Source organism: Pezoporus flaviventris, unplaced genomic scaffold (assembly GCF_033815535.1).
Source record: "Pezoporus flaviventris isolate CSIRO_AGI_PZ_B2104156 unplaced genomic scaffold, CSIRO_AGI_Pfla_v1 ptg000153l, whole genome shotgun sequence".
In the NCBI taxonomy this organism is placed as follows: domain Eukaryota; kingdom Metazoa; phylum Chordata; class Aves; order Psittaciformes; family Psittacidae; genus Pezoporus; species Pezoporus flaviventris.
The window spans coordinates 234,566-255,028 of NW_026892701.1; the positions used below are offsets into that span (position 1 = coordinate 234,566).

Consider the following 20,463-nt stretch of genomic DNA (forward strand, 5'->3'; position numbering starts at 1 on the left):
CTGTTCCTCCACCCTTTAATTGCAATACATTCTCAGTCTTAAATTTCTTTTGGTTTTGTTTTTTGGTGTGTTGGTGTTTTTAAATCAGGAATTCAGCCAAAAGTGTAACGAGGTTTTGATTCTTTCCACTGTGTAAAAACCTGCATGGAAGACAGGAATGGAGACTGTTGCACTGATTTCTCAATGATAGCTGCTTGAGGTAGGCACCTCTGCATTTGAGGAAAATAGAAAAGGGACAGGAAAAATGAGGGCAGCACTAGAAGCAAAAGGTTTTTATTAGCTTCTGATATTTCAACCCCACCTACTTAAGCTGCAAACAAAAAAAAACCATATCTTTGTAAAAAGACTACCAAAACAATCCATAAAAGTTTTACACATGTATTAAAAGTTTAAATTCAAAAAGAACTTTTCAAGGTTTCATTTTCTAACAGCATCTTCATAGAGATAATATCCCACTTCTCTTCCTAAGTACAGGTACAAGGCAAACAAGCATCCTACAAAATAATCTCTGGAAAAAGGTAGTGTAGGAGGGAAATTAAGACAGTGTAATAATCCACTAGCCAGCCACCTATGTTAAATGTAACATGACCATACCATCAATGAAATACTTTAAAATGAAAATAAATTAAGGTTACATCAAAGTTCCTGCTTTACTTGTATTGTTTAAATCCTCAGTATAGAACATACCACTTCATTATGGATCATGGCAAAGACTTAGCACTAGCATTATAAATTATAATAGAAATATTATAAGTTATAATAGAAAAACTTTTATCAAAATAAAACAAGACCAAAGATACTCCTTTACACAACTGTATGATGGCTATAGCAATTCCACTGAATCAGTTCTTCAAACTAGGGCCATTTATTTTTAAAACCACTGTAAATATAAGATCTTGGTTGTAAATCTGAGCAGCTGCGAAAGTGGAGATGAATGTCAACGAGCAGTGATCCATACATTCTGACTGAATAGATGCAACCAAGCCACATATTTCATTCTCCCCAATACCTGTACCCCAGCAAGAATGCAATTTTGCAGAGCAGAAGTTTTTGGTAGCATTTTAACATTCTATGAAAAACAAAATCTTGTTCTCATAAGGCCCCAGTCAGTGTGTGAGCAATGTGAACAGAGGCTTAAAATTAGGCTTTGTTACTCTGCTGCTTTACCTCTTGCACATGATGCTTCAGACCCACTTGCCATTTGGAAGCCAACTGCCTGTATATATCATCACAGAATCCTAAAATGGTTAGGGTTGGAAAGGACCTTAAGATCATCTAGTTCCAACCCCCCTGCCATAGGCGGGGATGCCTCACACTAGACCATGTCACCCAAGGCTCTGTCCACAACCTGGCCTGGAACACTGCCAGGGATGGAGCATTTACCACTTCTTTGAGCAACCTGTTCCAGTGCCTCACCACCCTCACAGTAAAGAGCTTCTTCCTTATATCTAACCTGAACTGCACCTGTTTAATTTTAAACCCATTACCCCTTGTCCTATCACTACAGTCCCTGATGAAGAGTCCCTCTCCGGCATCCCTGTAGGCCCCCTTCAGATACTGGAAGGCTGCTATGAGGTCTCCATGCAGCTCTCTCTTCTCCAGGCTGAACAACCCCAACTTCCTCAGCCTGTCTTCATATGGGAGGTGCTCCAGCCCCCTGATCGTCCTCGTGGCCCTCCTCTGGACTTGCTCCAACAGCTCCATGTCCTTCTTGTGTTGAGGACACCAGAACTGTACACAGTACTCCAAGTGGGGTCTCATGAGAGCAGAGTAGAGGGGCAGGATCACCTAAATATATAACTAATTTTCGAGAAAACATCAGTAAGCGTCCCAGCTCACTATTACTACACACCTTTCCCATTAACTATAAGAGGACAGGAACAACCTAAGTGGTGCTTTATAGGACTTGCTTTAAATATTTAAAGTTGTCCACCACACAGGAAACCAAACACCCTCCACAGCCTTTGCAGTTTGGTAATATGTAACAGGGAAAACAAAGGTCCTAAATACTCTAAGTTTTTTAAAAGACATTTTATCCAATTATGAGTTTCTGATGCTACAGTGAACCATCCTGCTGGATTCCTCCCATTATGCAAACTATAAGAAGGTAAGTAAGTGAACATTTCTGTGAAATGAAAATGAAAATGCTACTTCCCTGATACTAAGCTCCTTGTTGACTATGAACTTAGATCTGCATTTATCAGATACATCTTTTAGAGGAGAAAAATATTTAAAATGAATATACTAAGCAGTTTCTTGTTTAATTGTATCAAATCTTCAGTGTTAAACTTAAAAAGAAGAAAATCGCCACAAAATGATGGCTAAAAGAATAGAGTTTTTGCTTGGCTACTTCATGGACATTGCAGATAAGTTACACCTCGAGAGTTCATTTCATAACGTTGCAACAGTGTCTACTGTCCATTGTTTTCTGGATGTGTTGTGGCGGTTTCAGTGCCAACAGGTTGCGCATTGTCGGCAAGGTTGTGTGCGTGCTCGAGGAACAAGTCTTTCAGTACGCTCAGCTCCTTGGTCAGGAGTTTAATTTTTGCCTCTAAACGTTCATTTTCATCTTTGAGCTGGTTGACTTTTTGCAGCGTGTCTTGTGCTTTCTGCTTGCTTTTTAACCGGCTCTTTTTCACTGCCATGTTGTTTCGCTCTCTTCGCTGACGATACTCATTACTGTTTCTATCCACAAAGGAATTTTTCTTTCCCTGTTTGCTTGGAGGCACAGCTTTGCCTCCACCACCAAGACTAACAGGCACCAGCTGGGGAACCTGCTGCAAACCACTGGTGTGTGCTTGGGTGTGAATCACACTTACTCCATTTGCATCTGCATTGGTGTTCTGTTGGGATGTCTTGCTCATTTGGACAGGCTCTTCTTGGACACAACGGAATTTATTAAGACACTGAAAAAGATTAAGTTTCTAGAAGGTGTTTCCAAAAGGTCTTTGCACGGATTAAGGGCAAGGTGAACCTAGTAGGAACAAAAAAATAATTAAAGGTGCTAGCTTCAGCTAGAATCTTATACATCACTGGCTTTTAGCATAAGGTACTGATGGTACATCTGGCAATAACACATCACAACTGTGCTGGAAGTGGACAAGCTGCCAACTACATTTCAGAAGCCTCTTGAATGTATTTGGATTGGAAGGGACTGTTACTAGGTCATCTAGTCAAGCTGTTTGCATTGTTCACTGGCTTTACTCTTATTCCAAAGCCATCCCTGATGGATGGGCATCTAGCCTAGCCTTGAATATCTCCAGTTTCACAACCTCCGTCTTGGCAACAGGTTCCACTGTCTAACTTTTCCTCCAGTTATATAATTTTCTTAATTTTCAGACTGGAGTTTTCCTTCTGCAGCTTAAACCTATTAACAGCCTGACTCCTGAGCAACAGGACCACTTGATCCTTGCCCACTTCAGACCATCCCTCTGGGTGTATGCACAGACAAATTCCTCCCTGGTCTCTTTTCTCTGGAATGAGGGTGCTCAGACTGTCCATATTCCCTCAAGCATCTTACAACACTTGCTTTTGAAGGTGATGTCCACATCAACAACTGTTTTAAGGTCCGAGTAGAAAAAAATAATCTATGGAAAAATGTAGCATGCTCTGAAGGCTGTGACTGAGTGACATTAAAGAATCCCCCATGCCACAAGCAAGGTAAGACAAGCTAAGCCTGTTAATAGTACTGTAATGAGCAGGTGGGACAGGAATGCAGGGTGATGGCAATGTGAGTGAGAATCACTACATTGCAAAGACAGGGGACTGTTGCCACCCACAGGAAGACAGCAGCCACAGCTGATTTGTCCACAAAATATATCCCCCTGCTGTAGCTCCTGCACCAGTCGTTGTCCACTCTCATTTCCAGCAAACAGGCCTGATGAGCAGGACCCCCTCTCAACTGACTCACATTCTCCCACTGCTGAAGTCAACCTGCTCCTGACCCTACTGGTGGCACAAGGAGGACTCCACCACAGCTACTGACAGGACACGGCCCTGGCAAGGCTACCAGCTGCTCCCCTTCTCTTTCCATCTCACAGGATGACCTCCTAAACATCTGGGAGAGAAGTTTGGAAGTGATGAAGGGAAGGGCAACATGGTTCTTCTAAGTTACTGAAACATCTACCGATGGCTCAAATGATCAGTCAAACAAGTGTTATTTTTCTTTACCATGACAAGAAATCATCTAACTGGCATAAAACAATCCTACTCCAGGTCCTGGGTTCATCTGTAACAGTTATTTTTCTCCTTAGTAGCTAGTGCAGTGCTGTGTTTTCAACTTTAGCCTGAGAACAGTGCTGATAACACACAGATGTTTTAGTTGTTGCTAAGCAATGTTTACCCCAATCAAGGACTTTTCAGTTTCATGCTCTTTCAGTGAGGAGAGGCACAAGAAGGGGGGGGGAGGAGTGAGCGAGTGGCTGTGTGGTTCTGAGTTACCAGCTGGACTTAAACCACAACACTCCAAGATCAGATTGCACTGCAACAGTGCGGCCCTATGCTCTGTCACAGACATATATGCAGCATCACATGACTAATGTTCAACATCCTCCTTGCCCATCCTCAAGAGGACTTGATGGGACAGCAAGCAGTTGAAGTCAGCTGTGGGCAATGTATAAGCAGTGTCCAACCCAGGGATTATGGCTAGCATCAGTAACAGCACAACAGCTTGATGACTGCACTCCTGTGTCTAGCTGATGAATGGATGTGGTTAGGTGTTTGTAAACAAGCTGCTGTATGTCACTGGTCTTTCTAAACTCAAGGGTTCATCAGCTGTTTACTGGTCTTGTTTGTTTGTTTCGGCTATTTTACCTTCTGCTAGGGTATCATTAAAAAGGTTCAAATTCCATCTAGATCAATTGCAAATTTTCTTTTGTACTGAGGGAGCCAGAACAAGTGGCAGCTGCAGTACAGTTCAGTAAAATTCACAGGAAAGCCTAACAAGTTTGGTTTGTATGTTATTCAAAATTAACAGTCTCTCACTGATAAGTCTTCTTGCTCGAAACAAGCGAGGGTGATATATGAATACACCCACACACCTCCTATCAAGAAATCTTTTCATTTTTGGATTGCAGAGCAGAAAGAGAACATCAACTCTTTTTGACATCTGCATAGCTAAGTCTATATACATACTTGCCTAACCTTTGCATTTAGTATTTTTCTGATTTCAACTCTTAAAGCAACTTTTGCAAACCACATTAAGTCTTAGATTTTGACTGAATAAAAAATTTGGTTCAGCAGTTAAACTGAATCTACAGCTAACGAGATGTCACCATGCACATATAACAGACTGGCAGGGACAGTTGTAGTAGCTGCACAAACACACACAATCAAAATGCAAGTGTATGTTTTCCTTGAAGCATATACCGGCTTGTCCTGGGTTCAGCTGTAGCAGTCATTTTTCTCCTTCTTAGTAGCTGCTGCAGAGCTGTGTTTTCAACTTTGGCCCGAGAACAACGCTGATAACACACCCGTGTTTTTAGATGTTGCTAAGTAATGCTTACCCTGATCAAGGACTTTTCAGTCTCATGCTCTGCCAGGGAGGAGGGACATGGGAAGCCAGGAGGAAGTGGAAACAGGACACTTGGCCCAAACTAGCCAAAGGGGTATTCCATACTACAGCACATCATGACCAGTATATAAATTGGGGGGAGTTACCCAGAAGGCCCAGATCATTGCTCAGGTTGGTCTGGGTATCAGTCAGCAGGTGGTGAGCAATTGTATTCTCTGCCCCTGTTATTTCCCTTATCATTACTGGTGGTAGCAGTAGTGGTTTTGTATTATACTTTAGTTACTGGACTGTTCTTATCTCAACACATGGGAGTTATATTCTTTCAATTCTCCTCCCCATCCCTCCAGGAACTGGGGAAGGAAGAAGGGCAGGGGAGTGAGTGAGTGACTGCATGGTTCTGAGTTACCAGCTGGGCTTAAACCATGACATGGCTTTATCTCAGCTTTATTTTTAAATACAGGATTTCTGTAGCATCAAAGAGTATATAAATAGCTCTGTTAGATTGCCTAGAACAGCTGAATTTTTCCACTAATTTTTAGCATCTGATTGTCAAAGTGACAGAATGCTCTCCTGTCTTCCCTATTTCAACAGATGACAGTGCTTGCTAAATTCATCTGGACAGCCCAGTTAAGGAACCCATAACATTTTCATGATCCATTTCTTGTGCTTCATGAGATACTACAGACAAAGGGATGGCTCTTGCCCCTAAAGGCACCCCACCTTCGACAACTTTCTTCACATCACCAAGTTCCATGTGCTATTTCTCTCTACACTACTGAAACCATTTAATATTGCTTTAACATTCCCTTCACATCTTTATCCAATTCCCCTGTAATTCAAAAGAAAAATTACTTGTTCCATTAAATCAAATTTTAATGGAGTATTTCAGTTGGGCAGTACACAGGTATGAGCAGAGAAGATGAACCAGTGTCATACCTCTCAAACAACCCATTCTGGCCCTGCTAGAACAGATCTCCCTCCATTCCTTTCCACTGGAACTGATCCATTCGGTATCAAATAACCACTTATTGAGTAAGACACTCTCGATGATCAGAACTCTTATGTGGAAGACATGACAGATACCTGTCCTGTTCCAACTAACATTTATGGAAAGCAAGCAGCACTAACTGCACTATATCACAGATAACCCAGGAGTGGCAACAGCTCATTCTTGAAACTAATTTCCCCTTGGTTATTTGGAGCCTGGATTCCTATTACCAACTGTCAGTTCTTCAACAGAACAATGAGGGAAGGATAGCAACAGGTGCTATGGAGCATCCTTCAAGGAACACTGCAAGATTTAAAAGCAGCAGGTATGAGACACAGAGGGGGGCCCTTATAAAGGGTGGGGTAAAATACACAGTAATTGGGAGGTGCCATGAGGGCAGGGAGGCAGATGTGTCTCAAAGTTCATTTCTCACTTTGTCACACAAACACAGCTGCTCTGCTCCTCTCCCCTACTGCAAACAGGCTGATTTCTTGTGAATGGGTGATAGCCCCAGCACAGCCTCAGAGAGCCACTGAGTTTCTCATCTTGTTCACATAAAGGTGATCATCACCTTAAGCTCAGCAACAGCCCTAGGCTGATTCCACCCAGCACATGGTAGTGTTTCCAGTGACCAGGTAGAACTGCCTTGTTCTCTCCTTGGGCCACCAACTACAGCATAATAGCTGGTAACTCAAAGGTGTGTTATCAGGCAGAGAGATGTTTCTTACTGACAGTGCTCCTCAGAGACCACAAAGACTCCCAAGCAAATCAAGGCTTTTATCATCTTTGCTTTCAAAAAAAAAAAAAAGTTTGCTTTGGTAAAAAACAAGATGTGTTTTAATTTGTTAATTAAATCAGTTGCCTTTGTTTTTATTTGGCAGAAAAAAAAGGGGGAATAAACCCAAACAACACAAAGCACTTCTCTGCTCCTTTTCCGAGATGTGACTGTTGATTGTGATTTTTAGTCAGAATGACTTTACTGCAGTTACTCGGCTGCCTTGTCTAATGTAAAATCAGTCCCAATCTGCACAGCAATAGGTGGTCTCCCTTGTCTCTGACTTCAACAGGAATACCCCAGTAGGATCTGACTCTAAATCCAGATGACTCTGTACAAAGAACAACAGCATAAAGCTTCAGCCATATGTTTGTGGAACACTGGGAGTATCCACTCCCGAGTGGTTTTCTGCCCACTCTCACAGGCAAGTTAGTAAGAGTTGATGGTAATTCTCACATACTGAAGGCTACACAACTTTAAGACTGGGTCATTCAAATCTATAATCTGTTGCCATAACTGACATTGCTTTCCCATATTTTTCTTGGAATCTGTCTTTTCTATATACCTTAAAAGAAAAAAATACACTCCAACATCCTTAAAAAAAAAGTGCTCGGAACATCTGAGCTATATATCTCAACTGCAGGCTGGCAGCATTGATGACAAAACCAAAAACAATCCCAGATGCCAGGAGGTATCGATATGACTGTCTTTTGAGTTGTAATGAAAGCAACTATTTCTAAAGATGAACTAATGCCTTATAGTCAAGATTTTCAAATTATGAATTTTTATACTCTGAAGAGGCATTATAACCACTATTATTGAGGGGAGTACCGAATTGTCAGAGCTAAAACTGACACCAGGCGTTTTGGACTAGGTCTATTTTGAAAGTTGCATCTGGAACTAAAAATTTGTTGGGAACCACAGTGACTTGTCAAGACATTCAGAACGCCATTAAGAGCTGTTACAGAGTCCCAGTCGTTACAGCACGGCATTCTGTCACGGTCCAGGGCTGCTCCGGGGTCCCTCGCGGCCTTACGCGGTGACGGCACCAGCAGTGTTACACACGCCGCTCACTGACCTTTCCCCAGGCCGGGTACACTCAGTAACGGCTGCGACGAGTCGTAACGACGGCCCGACCCCGCCGTCAATGACACGTGGAGACGCCTCGGCCCGACCCAGCCCAGCCCCGCTCCCCTCCCCCACGGGCCCGTGGCAGCGGTGCCACCGCCCTCCCGGCAGCACTACTCCTCCTCCCCCGCCCGCGCGGGGATGGTTAGAGGTGCTAAACCGTGACTTCAGCGGCGGAGAGGAAGGAAAAGAGGCAAGGCCGCCTACCAGTTGCATCATGCGCTCCCTTACGCGGCATCCACCGCGACACAGCGGAGGGAGAAACGGGAACTGCCGCAGACCCCCGGCCTGTCGCCCCTTGCGTAGTAGCACTTACCTATGTCGGCACGAGCGGACGGCAGCGGGCACTAGGCTGAACCCGAACCTCTTTCGTTTACGTGAGGCGTGCAAATGAGGGGCGATTGCGACACCTCCCGCTCCGCCCGCCGGAATTGGCAGCTGGCGCGACCAATCAGGCCACCGGTAGCCTGTAAGGGCGAGGGCTTCTGCCCCCCTCTCTCTGCGGAATGATGGTGTGTGTTCTAGTACTGATTCTGCCCGCCCCGTTAGGGGCATGGAAGGCTAGGAGGTGCTGAGGCCGCCCCATGGAGTTGTGCTGTTGCAGGGTAGAAAGAAACGCGTAGCAGAGCTACGCATATCCCCCCAGCGTGGCGCTGCCGGTGTTATCTTCCCCTCGCCGATGGGGGATTGGGCTGGTGGAGGTGTCAAGTGCCCTTCCGGCCCACCTGGGGCTTGGCGGCCTGTGAGGAACTGGGCGGTCACCCCTATCCCCAGGCCGAGGAGGCTGGTGGCGCCTCCCAACGGACCCCACGGTTCTCATCTGCCTGAGGGGTAGGAACAAACCCTGTGTTTTTCTGATTCCTTCCCCTCGCGGGCAGCGTTAGAGGCTCATCCCACGGCCACCCATGAAGGAGAGGGCGGTCTGACTACCTCCAGGCCAGGGGCCAGCTGGGTGGTTGCATGGCAACAGCTGGCACGGAATTGGCCAGTGATACCCCATGGGCACCACAATAGATTGTGTTATGTTTCTGTACTGATTGGTACCTGTTAATTGGGTCTGGGCTAGTAAGTAACACCTGGCTGTGTATTTCCATCTCAATTTACCTGCTGTGTGGTTTGTCTCTCTAGGAGGATGAGAGGTATGGGGGAAGTAATACCAAAGGCACCAAGTAAGAATTGTAGCTGTTCTTTTGACAGCAGAAATTACAGCAAATTAAAAAAAAATCAGCCAGGGTTTGGTTGTTTGTTTGTTTGGTTTTTTTTTTTTGGGGGGGGTGTTTATTTTGGTTTTTGTGGGTTTATTTTCCCAAATATTAAAAAAGTTAAACCCTGGCAGATTAGGGAGCATCCAGATCACAGAGCTAAAATGTCATCGGATGAATAAGTACTGATTCACTGGTATATGTTTGTTGTCTGTAAAAAGTAAAATATTTTATAATAAGGATTATATATTTTTGGCCCTTAATGTTTTCAGACACTTTGGTTTATCTCACCTTAAGTCTGACTGAACAATCGCAGTATAAACATATATATGCTCCTATCTCAAGCTGTATGTGTGCAGGATGTGGTTATAGCTCTTCAGATGAGAAATACAAAGGTGTGTAGGTGTGTGTATTTGCAGTGGGCAGCTTTGAAAATTGTCAGTTTATAGGGTAGCATATTTTGAACAAGTTCAGGTGTGCAAGCAATGAAAACAGTGTGTGTGGGGGGGAGCAGGTTTTGTTTAATTACAGAGAAAAATGTTACCAATCTGTGTTACTCAGTTTAGTGGGTAGACCTGCCTAGGAACCATGTCTGCAGAAGTGGGAAGAATCAAATTTGTAAGCAGAATTGCAGAGCTCAGTGATGTAGATATAGTTATTTGTATTTGCCATTTTTATGACTGGCTGATGTTGAGATTAAGGGGATGATTATTGTTTTTGAAAAGCCCTGTGAAAATAAACCGCATTTGCAGAAGAATTCTGAGGATTAGTCTGGGCAAAGAGTTTTATTCAGTTCATTATTATGAAGATACTTTTCCTTGTCATTTATCAAGTATTTGTTTTAAAATTTCTAATGCTTTTCTGTTTCTCAGTTGAAACTGTTAGATTTTTTGTTACAATGACTCATCCATCTATAGGTAGAGCAAAATTCCAGGTAAGCATTAACCATTATCCTTTGCTCCCAATAGTTAAGTGTGTGCTCTTAAAGTGTTTTTCTAGGATTTTAGAGCACTTTATGACCATTCATTCATTAATCCTCATCAAAGAAAGATGAAGAAAATAAAATGTAGACCAACTTTTTCTTATAGAGTCTGATCATTTTAAATATTAAAGCTTGCACATAATTCCATGCAAGTAGGGAGCTCCCATGCTTGGTTGGCATTGTATCCTGTTACAGGAAAACCATCACACAGTGTGCTTTAGTGTTTGCAAGATTCCCCTCCCCCCAATATTAAAGTAAAAATAGATTGCTTCTGTCATATTCTAAAAAGTAGTCACATAAATATATGTGCAACTGCTTGAGAGGTGGCATTGAAACACACCCTTTACCTGCTTGTTTACAAGTTACTGAGCTATGCTGGAACTCGGGTGTCGGGTGTCAGGTGTCAGAAACAGGCTGGTTGCTGCTGGGATGGAGTTGGTTTTGCTCCATTCTGGATGCATTCCTAGAGCAAAGGTCTACTTGTATGACTATCAATAATATTGTATCTTATTTTTGTGTGCATAATCCAGTCTCATGATTCTTTAAAGACCTTATCCCTTAAAAAAAAATACACAGGTATTCAGTATCTTCAAGTAATTACAGTAAATTATCGTTAGAAGCAGAAATGCTATTGAGGAAATAGAAACTGTAGGAATTGGAGGCAGAAGGTGTAGAGGAGCCTGTTAGGGTAAATGCCCCTGTTGATTACCCACTCAGTATGTTTCCTTAACACTTAAAATAACATTAAGTTCTCTGCAGCCTTCCACTTAGTGTGAGAACTGGTTTGTGGCTGTTTGAATCCCTTCTGTTGTGTCTGATTCTTTGTGTGTTAGCTCTGTCTTCATGGGCAATTATTTTCATCCTAAAATAAAAACCATACAAACACCCTGGACTACAACCTACACTTGAAAAAAAAAAATCTTTTTTTCTCAAAGCATTCAGTTATTTGCCTCTATTTCCCTTATGGATAACCCTTCACTGGATTTTTTTTTTTTTTTTTTTGCACATTTTTCTTAGAAGTTTACTTTTCGTATATGATGCTACTGTGTAGTTTTTTCCTCTGGTCTCTATCCATGACTTTGAATTCTTCTAGATGAGAAGTCTGTCGTTTCCAGTAATTTTAGCAGAGAAGAAAATAAATGTATTTGTATATATATTTTACCAGTGGAAATAAATAGGCCCCTTAGGTAAAAAATACACCATTCCAGGCTGCGATATACAATGTATTAATGTATTTGAGGGCAAATGCACTGAATTACAACAAAATAAAAGCTTTTATTAGTATCTGCTACCCCTGTTCTTTCAACCTGGATGTGTTCAAAACTGAACAGGAAAAGTTCACTGAATATGATTGCATTCCTTATGATCACCAAGCAGATGACGTTCATTCAGGAATATACCAGAAGTGCATAGTCTGTAATAGAGGTTTTCCCTAATCTTCTTATTGCAAACCTCCCTTCTGTTAATAACCACTTCATTTTGGTATTGCAAGAATTACTTTTCACATTCAGGACTGACCTGCACTAAGACCAGAATTCTGTTGTTAGAAATTTAAATTTTGCAGAGCTGAGGTTCTAAGAGCTTCAGAAAGAAGGATTGCTGAGTTTTGTTTATCAGGAATCTGGCTATATTTAAAAAAAAATAAATTCATAAAGCAGCAGCATTATGAATATCTCTGTCCAGTTGTTTGAAAAAGCTTATACTTGTTAAACAGAAAATTTCTGAGATTTTCTTCAGTCCAATTTAATAATTTAAATGATATAAATTTGTCTATTAATAGGTGATTTGTCAGAGGTAGCCTTTTTGAATAGGTGAAGAGAAAGGAGAGGAAACATTGCTTAGTGGTGACTACTATTTCAGGATTGTACTTCTAATTCTACCGCTGACTCACTATAGCCTTGGAAAGTTTCTAGTGGTTTTGTTTTAGAAAATACTAAGTAAAGAAAGAAGTCATTCTGTTCTAAGAGCAAACATCCATTTTATTGTAGCACTGCCTGGAGTTCATTTACAGGAAAAATCCAGTGCCTTTGTTCTTACTTGCTATGCAGCTAATAAGTCTCACAACTACGTATTTCCAGTTTCTTTCTAGTTCTGAATCTTCTAGTACTACTTCCTGTATTTTTAGTTATCACAATATTAGAGTTGTCCAGCTATCTAGTTACTCATACTGGTGTTGTGGTTTAAGTCCAGCTGGTAACTCAGAACCACACAGCCACTCGCTCGCTGTCCCTTTTATTCCTCCCCCTGTTCCTGGAGGGATGGGAAGGAGAATTGAAAGAATGTAAATCCCATGGTGTGTCAGGGACAATAAATAATGGTCTGTGGCTAAACGCACAAAGATAGAAAAGTTTGTCTGCTTTGGCTCCTCCCCAGAGAGTCCATCTTTGGTCCCTACTTGGAAAGTTCTGCTTTTAGAACTCCCAAGAAAAGTCTTGACCCTTGGAGAACTTTCTAGATATTGTTGGCCACTTCTTGTGATGTAGGCTGGCCCCCGGCATCAAAATAAGTGTGCATTTTTGTCAGTATAAAAGCTGGAGCCTCATGCGATGTGGGGGAGGCAAAAGCTCATACAGCCCAGGTCAATGTTGCCTCCGTGGGAATAACTGCTGAGCCTGCCACCTCGCACTGCGATGAAGATGCTCAGAGGTGGTTTCTTGTTTGTCTTCAAAATCAGGAAACTTGGCTGAAGTGGAAAACACAGCTCTGCAGCAGCTACTAAGAAGGAGAAAAATGACTGCTACAGCTGAACCCAGGACAAGCCGGTACATGCTTCAAGGAAAACATACACTTGCATTTTGATTGTGTGTGTTTGTGCAGCTACTACAACTGTCCCTGCCAGTCTGTTATATGTGCATGGTGACATCTCGTTAGCTGTAGATTCAGTTTAACTGCTGAACCAAATTTTTTATTCAGTCAAAATCTAAGACTTAATGTGGTTTGCAAAAGTTGCTTTAAGAGTTGAAATCAGAAAAATACCAAATGCAAAGGTTAGGCAAGTATGTATATAGACTTAGCTATGCAGATGTCAAAAAGAGTTGATGTTCTCTTTCTGCTCTGAAATCCAAAAATGAAAAGATTTCTTGATAGGAGGTGTGTGGGTGTATTCATATATCACCCTCGCTTGTTTCGAGCAAGAAGACTTATCAGTGAGAGACTGTTAATTTTGAATAACATACAAACCAAACTTGTTAGGCTTTCCTGTGAATTTTACTGAACTGTACTGCAGCTGCCACTTGTTCTGGCTCCCTCAGTACAAAAGAAAATTTGCAATTGATCTAGATGGAATTTGAACCTTTTTAATGATACCCTAGCAGAAGGTAAAATAGCCGAAACAAACAAACAAGACCAGTAAACAGCTGATGAACCCTTGAGTTTAGAAAGACCAGTGACATACAGCAGCTTGTTTACAAACACCTAACCACATCCATTCATCAGCTAGACACAGGAGTGCAGTCATCAAGCTGTTGTGCTGTTACTGATGCTAGCCATAATCCCTGGGTTGGACACTGCTTATACATTGCCCACAGCTGACTTCAACTGCTTGCTGTCCCATCAAGTCCTCTTGAGGATGGGCAAGGAGGATGTTGAACATTAGTCATGTGATGCTGCATATATGTCTGTGACAGAGCATAGGGCCGCACTGTTGCAGTGCAATCTGATCTTGGAGTGTTGTGGTTTAAGTCCAGCTGGTAACTCAGAACCACACAGCCACTCGCTCACTCCTCCCCCCCCCTTCTTGTGCCTCTCCTCACTGAAAGAGCATGAAACTGAAAAGTCCTTGATTGGGGTAAACATTGCTTAGCAACAACTAAAACATCTGTGTGTTATCAGCACTGTTCTCAGGCTAAAGTTGAAAACACAGCACTGCACTAGCTACTAAGGAGAAAAATAACTGTTACAGATGAACCCAGGACCTGGAGTAGGATTGTTTTATGCCAGTTAGATGATTTCTTGTCATGGTAAAGAAAAATAACACTTGTTTGACTGATCATTTGAGCCATCGGTAGATGTTTCAGTAACTTAGAAGAACCATGTTGCCCTTCCCTTCATCACTTCCAAACTTCTCTCCCAGATGTTTAGGAGGTCATCCTGTGAGATGGAAAGAGAAGGGGAGCAGCTGGTAGCCTTGCCAGGGCCGTGTCCTGTCAGTAGCTGTGGTGGAGTCCTCCTTGTGCCACCAGTAGGGTCAGGAGCAGGTTGACTTCAGCAGTGGGAGAATGTGAGTCAGTTGAGAGGGGGTCCTGCTCATCAGGCCTGTTTGCTGGAAATGAGAGTGGACAACGACTGGTGCAGGAGCTACAGCAGGGGGATATATTTTGTGGACAAATCAGCTGTGGCTGCTGTCTTCCTGTGGGTGGCAACAGTCCCCTGTCTTTGCAATGTAGTGATTCTCACTCACATTGCCATCACCCTGCATTCCTGTCCCACCTGCTCATTACAGTACTATTAACAGGCTTAGCTTGTCTTACCTTGCTTGTGGCATGGGGGATTCTTTAATGTCACTCAGTCACAGCCTTCAGAGCATGCTACATTTTTCCATAGATTATTTTTTTCTACTCGGACCTTAAAACAGTTGTTGATGTGGACATCACCTTCAAAAGCAAGTGTTGTAAGATGCTTGAGGGAATATGGACAGTCTGAGCACCCTCATTCCAGAGAAAAGAGACCAGGGAGGAATTTGTCTGTGCATACACCCAGAGGGATGGTCTGAAGTGGGCAAGGATCAAGTGGTCCTGTTGCTCAGGAGTCAGGCTGTTAATAGGTTTAAGCTGCAGAAGGAAAACTCCAGTCTGAAAATTAAGAAAATTATATAACTGGAGGAAAAGTTAGACAGTGGAACCTGTTGCCAAGACGGAGGTTGTGAAACTGGAGATATTCAAGGCTAGGCTAGATGCCCATCCATCAGGGATGGCTTTGGAATAAGAGTAAAGCCAGTGAACAATGCAAACAGCTTGACTAGATGACCTAGTAACAGTCCCTTCCAATCCAAATACATTCAAGAGGCTTCTGAAATGTAGTTGGCAGCTTGTCCACTTCCAGCACAGTTGTGATGTGTTATTGCCAGATGTACCATCAGTACCTTATGCTAAAAGCCAGTGATGTATAAGATTCTAGCTGAAGCTAGCACCTTTAATTATTTTTTTGTTCCTACTAGGTTCACCTTGCCCTTAATCCGTGCAAAGACCTTTTGGAAACACCTTCTAGAAACTTAATCTTTTTCAGTGTCTTAATAAATTCCGTTGTGTCCAAGAAGAGCCTGTCCAAATGAGCAAGACATCCCAACAGAACACCAATGCAGATGCAAATGGAGTAAGTGTGATTCACACCCAAGCACACACCAGTGGTTTGCAGCAGGTTCCCCAGCTGGTGCCTGTTAGTCTTGGTGGTGGAGGCAAAGCTGTGCCTCCAAGCAAACAGGGAAAGAAAAATTCCTTTGTGGATAGAAACAGTAATGAGTATCGTCAGCGAAGAGAGCGAAACAACATGGCAGTGAAAAAGAGCCGGTTAAAAAGCAAGCAGAAAGCACAAGACACGCTGCAAAAAGTCAACCAGCTCAAAGATGAAAATGAACGTTTAGAGGCAAAAATTAAACTCCTGACCAAGGAGCTGAGCGTACTGAAAGACTTGTTCCTCGAGCACGCACACAACCTTGCCGACAATGCGCAACCTGTTGGCACTGAAACCGCCACAACACATCCAGAAAACAATGGACAGTAGACACTGTTGCAACGTTATGAAATGAACTCTGTGATATAGTGCAGTTAGTGCTGCTTGCTTTCCATAAATGTTAGTTGGAACAGGACAGGTATCTGTCATGTCTTCCACATAAGAGTTCTGATCATCGAGAGTGTCTTACTCAATAAGTGGTTATTTGATACCGAGTGGATCAGTTCCAGTGGAAAGGAATGGAGGGAGATCTGTTCTAGCAGGGCCAGAATGGGTTGTTTGAGAGGTATGACACTGGTTCATCTTCTCTGCTCATACCTGTGTACTGCCCAACTGAAATACTCCATTAAAATTTGATTTAATGGAACAAGTAATTTTTCTTTTGAATTACAGGGGAATTGGATAAAGATGTGAAGGGAATGTTAAAGCAATATTAAATGGTTTCAGTAGTGTAGAGAGAAATAGCACATGGAACTTGGTGATGTGAAGAAAGTTGTCGAAGGTGGGGTGCCTTTAGGGGCAAGAGCCATCCCTTTGTCTGTAGTATCTCATGAAGCACAAGAAATGGATCATGAAAATGTTATGGGTTCCTTAACTGGGCTGTCCAGATGAATTTAGCAAGCACTGTCATCTGTTGAAATAGGGAAGACAGGAGAGCATTCTGTCACTTTGACAATCAGATGCTAAAAATTAGTGGAAAAATTCAGCTGTTCTAGGCAATCTAACAGAGCTATTTATATACTCTTTGATGCTACAGAAATCCTGTATGTAAAAATAAAGCTGAGATAAAGCCATGTCATGGTTTAAGCCCAGCTGGTAACTCAGAACCATGCAGTCACTCACTCACTCCCCTGCCCTTCTTCCTTCCCCAGTTCCTGGAGGGATGGGGAGGAGAATTGAAAGAATATAACTCCCATGTGTTGAGATAAGAACAGTCCAGTAACTAAAGTATAATACAAAACCACTACTGCTACCACCAGTAATGATAAGGGAAATAACAGGGGCAGAGAATACAATTGCTCACCACCTGCTGACTGATACCCAGACCAACCTGAGCAATGATCTGGGCCTTCTGGGTAACTCCCCCCAATTTATATACTGGTCATGATGTGCTGTAGTATGGAATACCCCTTTGGCTAGTTTGGGCCAAGTGTCCTGTTTCCACTTCCTCCTGGCTTCCCATGTCCCTCCTCCCTGGCAGAGCATGAGACTGAAAAGTCCTTGATCAGGGTAAGCATTACTTAGCAACATCTAAAAACACGGGTGTGTTATCAGCGTTGTTCTCGGGCCAAAGTTGAAAACACAGCTCTGCAGCAGCTACTAAGAAGGAGAAAAATGACTGCTACAGCTGAACCCAGGACAAGCCGGTATATGCTTCAAGGAAAACATACACTTGCATTTTGATTGTGTGTGTTTGTGCAGCTACTACAACTGTCCCTGCCAGTCTGTTATATGTGCATGGTGACATCTCGTTAGCTGTAGATTCAGTTTAACTGCTGAACCAAATTTTTTATTCAGTCAAAATCTAAGACTTAATGTGGTTTGCAAAAGTTGCTTTAAGAGTTGAAATCAGAAAAATACTAAATGCAAAGGTTAGGCAAGCATGTATATAGACTTAGCTATGCAGATGTCAAAAAGAGTTGATGTTCTCTTTCTGCTCTGAAATCCAAAAATGAAAAGATTTCTTGATAGGAGGTGTGTGGGTGTATTCATATATCACCCTCGCTTGTTTCGAGCAAGAAGACTTATCAGTTTTCACCACATGGGTCGTGTACATTCAGATTCATCTGGATCTATGGGTATATCCCTGTTATTCGGCTTGATGTGATAGATCATCTCTACGATGGCTGATTCCCTCAGACACTGGATGCCTTTGTCTATAGTAGTCCACTTGGCCAAGCGACTCATAACATCGTCCTTGTATGGAAAACTTTCTTTCACAGCTTCCAAGAGCTGCCTCCAAAGATTGAGGGACTTTTTCTCTCTTGCAATTGCTTTGTCAATTCCCCCTTCTCCAGCAAGTGATCCCAGCTGCTTGGCTTCTGTACCTTCTAGTTCGTGACCATCAGCCCCATTGTCCCAGCATCGGAGTAACCAGGTGATGATGTGCTCCCCTGGTTGATGGGTAAAATTCTTTCGCATATTCCGTAGCTCGGTTGAGGGCCAAGGTTGAGAAGTTACCTCTTCTTCGTCATGTGATGATGACTCCTGATCAGATGCTAGACCGGGTGGTGAATACAATGTTTCTTCATCTGGCTTCACCCTTCTTGCCTCTTTTTTGCTTTTTCTCTTGCATACAGGGGCAACCGATACTGGTACGAATTGGTCCTCTGGTTTAGCTGCAGTGATTATCACTGTGGTTTGAGTAGTGACTGTACTTGTTGCTGGAGGTGGTGTAGCTGCTGTGCTTGGAGCTGGGGTAGCTGTGCTGTCTGTTGCAGTCGAAGTTGGAGTAGCTGCTGTTCTTGCCACTGGGGTAGCTGCGCTCTTCATTGCAGCCAGAGTTTGAGTAGCGACTGTACTTGTCGCTGGGGGTGGTGAAGCTGCTGTGCTTGGAGCTGGAGTAGCTGTGCTGACTGTTGCTTTGCCCTCAGGTCCACTGACAATCTTTTCCTTTTGAAGGTGCTGGATAGTGTTGAACAAGGCCCTGTAAGCATAGGCCAAGCCCCAGCACGTTGCCATGATTTGTCCATCTCTGGTATGGCCAGAATGACTGCACACCTCATTTAAGTGTTTTACTAATTCTTCTGGATTTTGCAGTTGTTCGGTGGTGAAATTCCAAAGTACTGGAGGGGCCCACTGATCTCGATACTTGCCCATACTATCCCACACACCCTGCCACTCATGACTGTCCAGCCTCAGGGAAAATCTCTTGGTCCTCTTTTACATCGTCGTTTGACCCCAGACAAGACCCAAACCTGACTCTGCTTAACTCTTGAAATCCGTTGTGGGCAAAACACACACTGTATGCGTGCCAACATGGTGATCCCCACCACGATCGGCAAACAAGTCTCAACAGCGTTAAAAGGCCATTCAAAAACTTCAAAACTCTCAAATGTAAATGGTCTGGGGGGACGACTGGGAGGGTAAAAGAATGTCTCCTTCACAGGTTGACCACCCGAGAAGGAGAAAAAAGATGTGTAATTGCTAAGCACTTCTGTTATGTAACTCCCAAAGTATAAAGGTGGTGACCACACTGGGAACATAAGCCAGATCAGTTTCATGATCAATGATTCTATTGTATTACAAGTCATTACCATAAAGTACAATGGGACAAAAACCTTAGCCCAAGCCCCACACTTGAAAAACACTAATACAGCAAATACCAGATGGAAGTAAGATGCGATATACTGAAACTGTGAGATCAAGAGGAACAACCTTGAGAGCCAATAAAACAGCATTGTGACGAGTGACTATTAATCCGGACAGATCTGTTGTTATCTCAACCCCTCGTGCCCCATGTTGGGCACCAAAAATAAACTGCCGTGGTTTATACCCTAGCCAGACAGCTTGTTCACTCACTCCCAGTGAGTGCTGCCGGGCTGAGAGCAGTTGAGGCCCCCCCCCCCCCCCCCCCCCCCAGGGCTCTCCCCTTCCCCGCTCCCGTGAGGGATGGGGAGGAGGATTGAAAGAGTGCAACTCCCATGGGTTGAGACAAGAACAGTCCAGCAACTAATGTACAACACAAATCACCACCGCTACTATCAACAACAACAATGATAAGAGAAAATAACAAGGGAAGAGAATACGATACCACCGGCCAAGAAACGAGTCCCACCCGGAAGCCCCTGTCCTTCCGGGTAACTCCCAGTTACCTCCCACCCCGGGCATGATGTGCTGTGGTATGGAATACCTCTTTGGCTAGCCTGGGTCAGGCGCCCCGTCTCTGCTTCCTCCTTGCTTCCCCTCCTCCCTGGCAGAACATGAGCCTCACAAAGTCCTTGGTCAGGGTAAACATCACTTAGCAACCACCGAAAACATTGGTATCACCAGCACTGTTCCCAGGCTGGAAGTCAAAACACAGCACTGCACCACCTACCACGAAGGAGAAAAATTGACTGCTACTGCTGAACCCAGGACACTGACCAAGGACTTTCTGAGTCTCATGCTCTGCCAGGGAGGAGGGGTAGCTGGGAGGAAGCAGAGACAGGAAACCTGACCCAAACTAGCCAAAGGGGCATTCCACACCACGCCACGTCATGCCCAGTA

At 43.4% G+C, this 20,463-nt stretch overlaps 2 protein-coding genes across 2 annotated transcripts; one reads left to right on the forward strand and one right to left on the reverse strand.

Moving 5' to 3' along the window:
• Positions 1 to 257: 257 nt before the first annotated feature.
• On the reverse strand, positions 258 to 8,792 carry LOC133283082 (CCAAT/enhancer-binding protein gamma-like). The gene is made up of 2 exons (XM_061479561.1): positions 8,720 to 8,792; positions 258 to 2,974 (listed from the first exon to the last, which is right to left on the reverse strand). The coding sequence occupies exon 2, from the start codon at positions 2,862 to 2,864 to the stop codon at positions 2,412 to 2,414; it is 453 nt and encodes a 150-aa protein (XP_061335545.1). The 5' UTR covers positions 2,865 to 2,974; positions 8,720 to 8,792; the 3' UTR covers positions 258 to 2,411.
• A 1,419-nt stretch (positions 8,793 to 10,211) lies between these two features.
• LOC133283083 (CCAAT/enhancer-binding protein gamma-like) lies at positions 10,212 to 16,326 on the forward strand. Its single transcript, XM_061479562.1, has 2 exons — positions 10,212 to 10,539; positions 15,743 to 16,326. Exon 2 carries the CDS (start codon positions 15,853 to 15,855, stop codon positions 16,303 to 16,305), a length of 453 nt encoding a protein of 150 aa, XP_061335546.1. The 5' UTR covers positions 10,212 to 10,539; positions 15,743 to 15,852; the 3' UTR covers positions 16,306 to 16,326.
• Positions 16,327 to 20,463: the final 4,137 nt, after the last annotated feature.

What these genes read in the sequence shown, in the direction of transcription:
- LOC133283082 (XM_061479561.1), bottom strand. Translation starts at nt 2,864, where the DNA reads ATGAGCAAGACATCCCAACAGAACACCAATGCAGATGCAAATGGAGTA.
- LOC133283083 (XM_061479562.1), top strand. Translation starts at nt 15,853, where the DNA reads ATGAGCAAGACATCCCAACAGAACACCAATGCAGATGCAAATGGAGTA.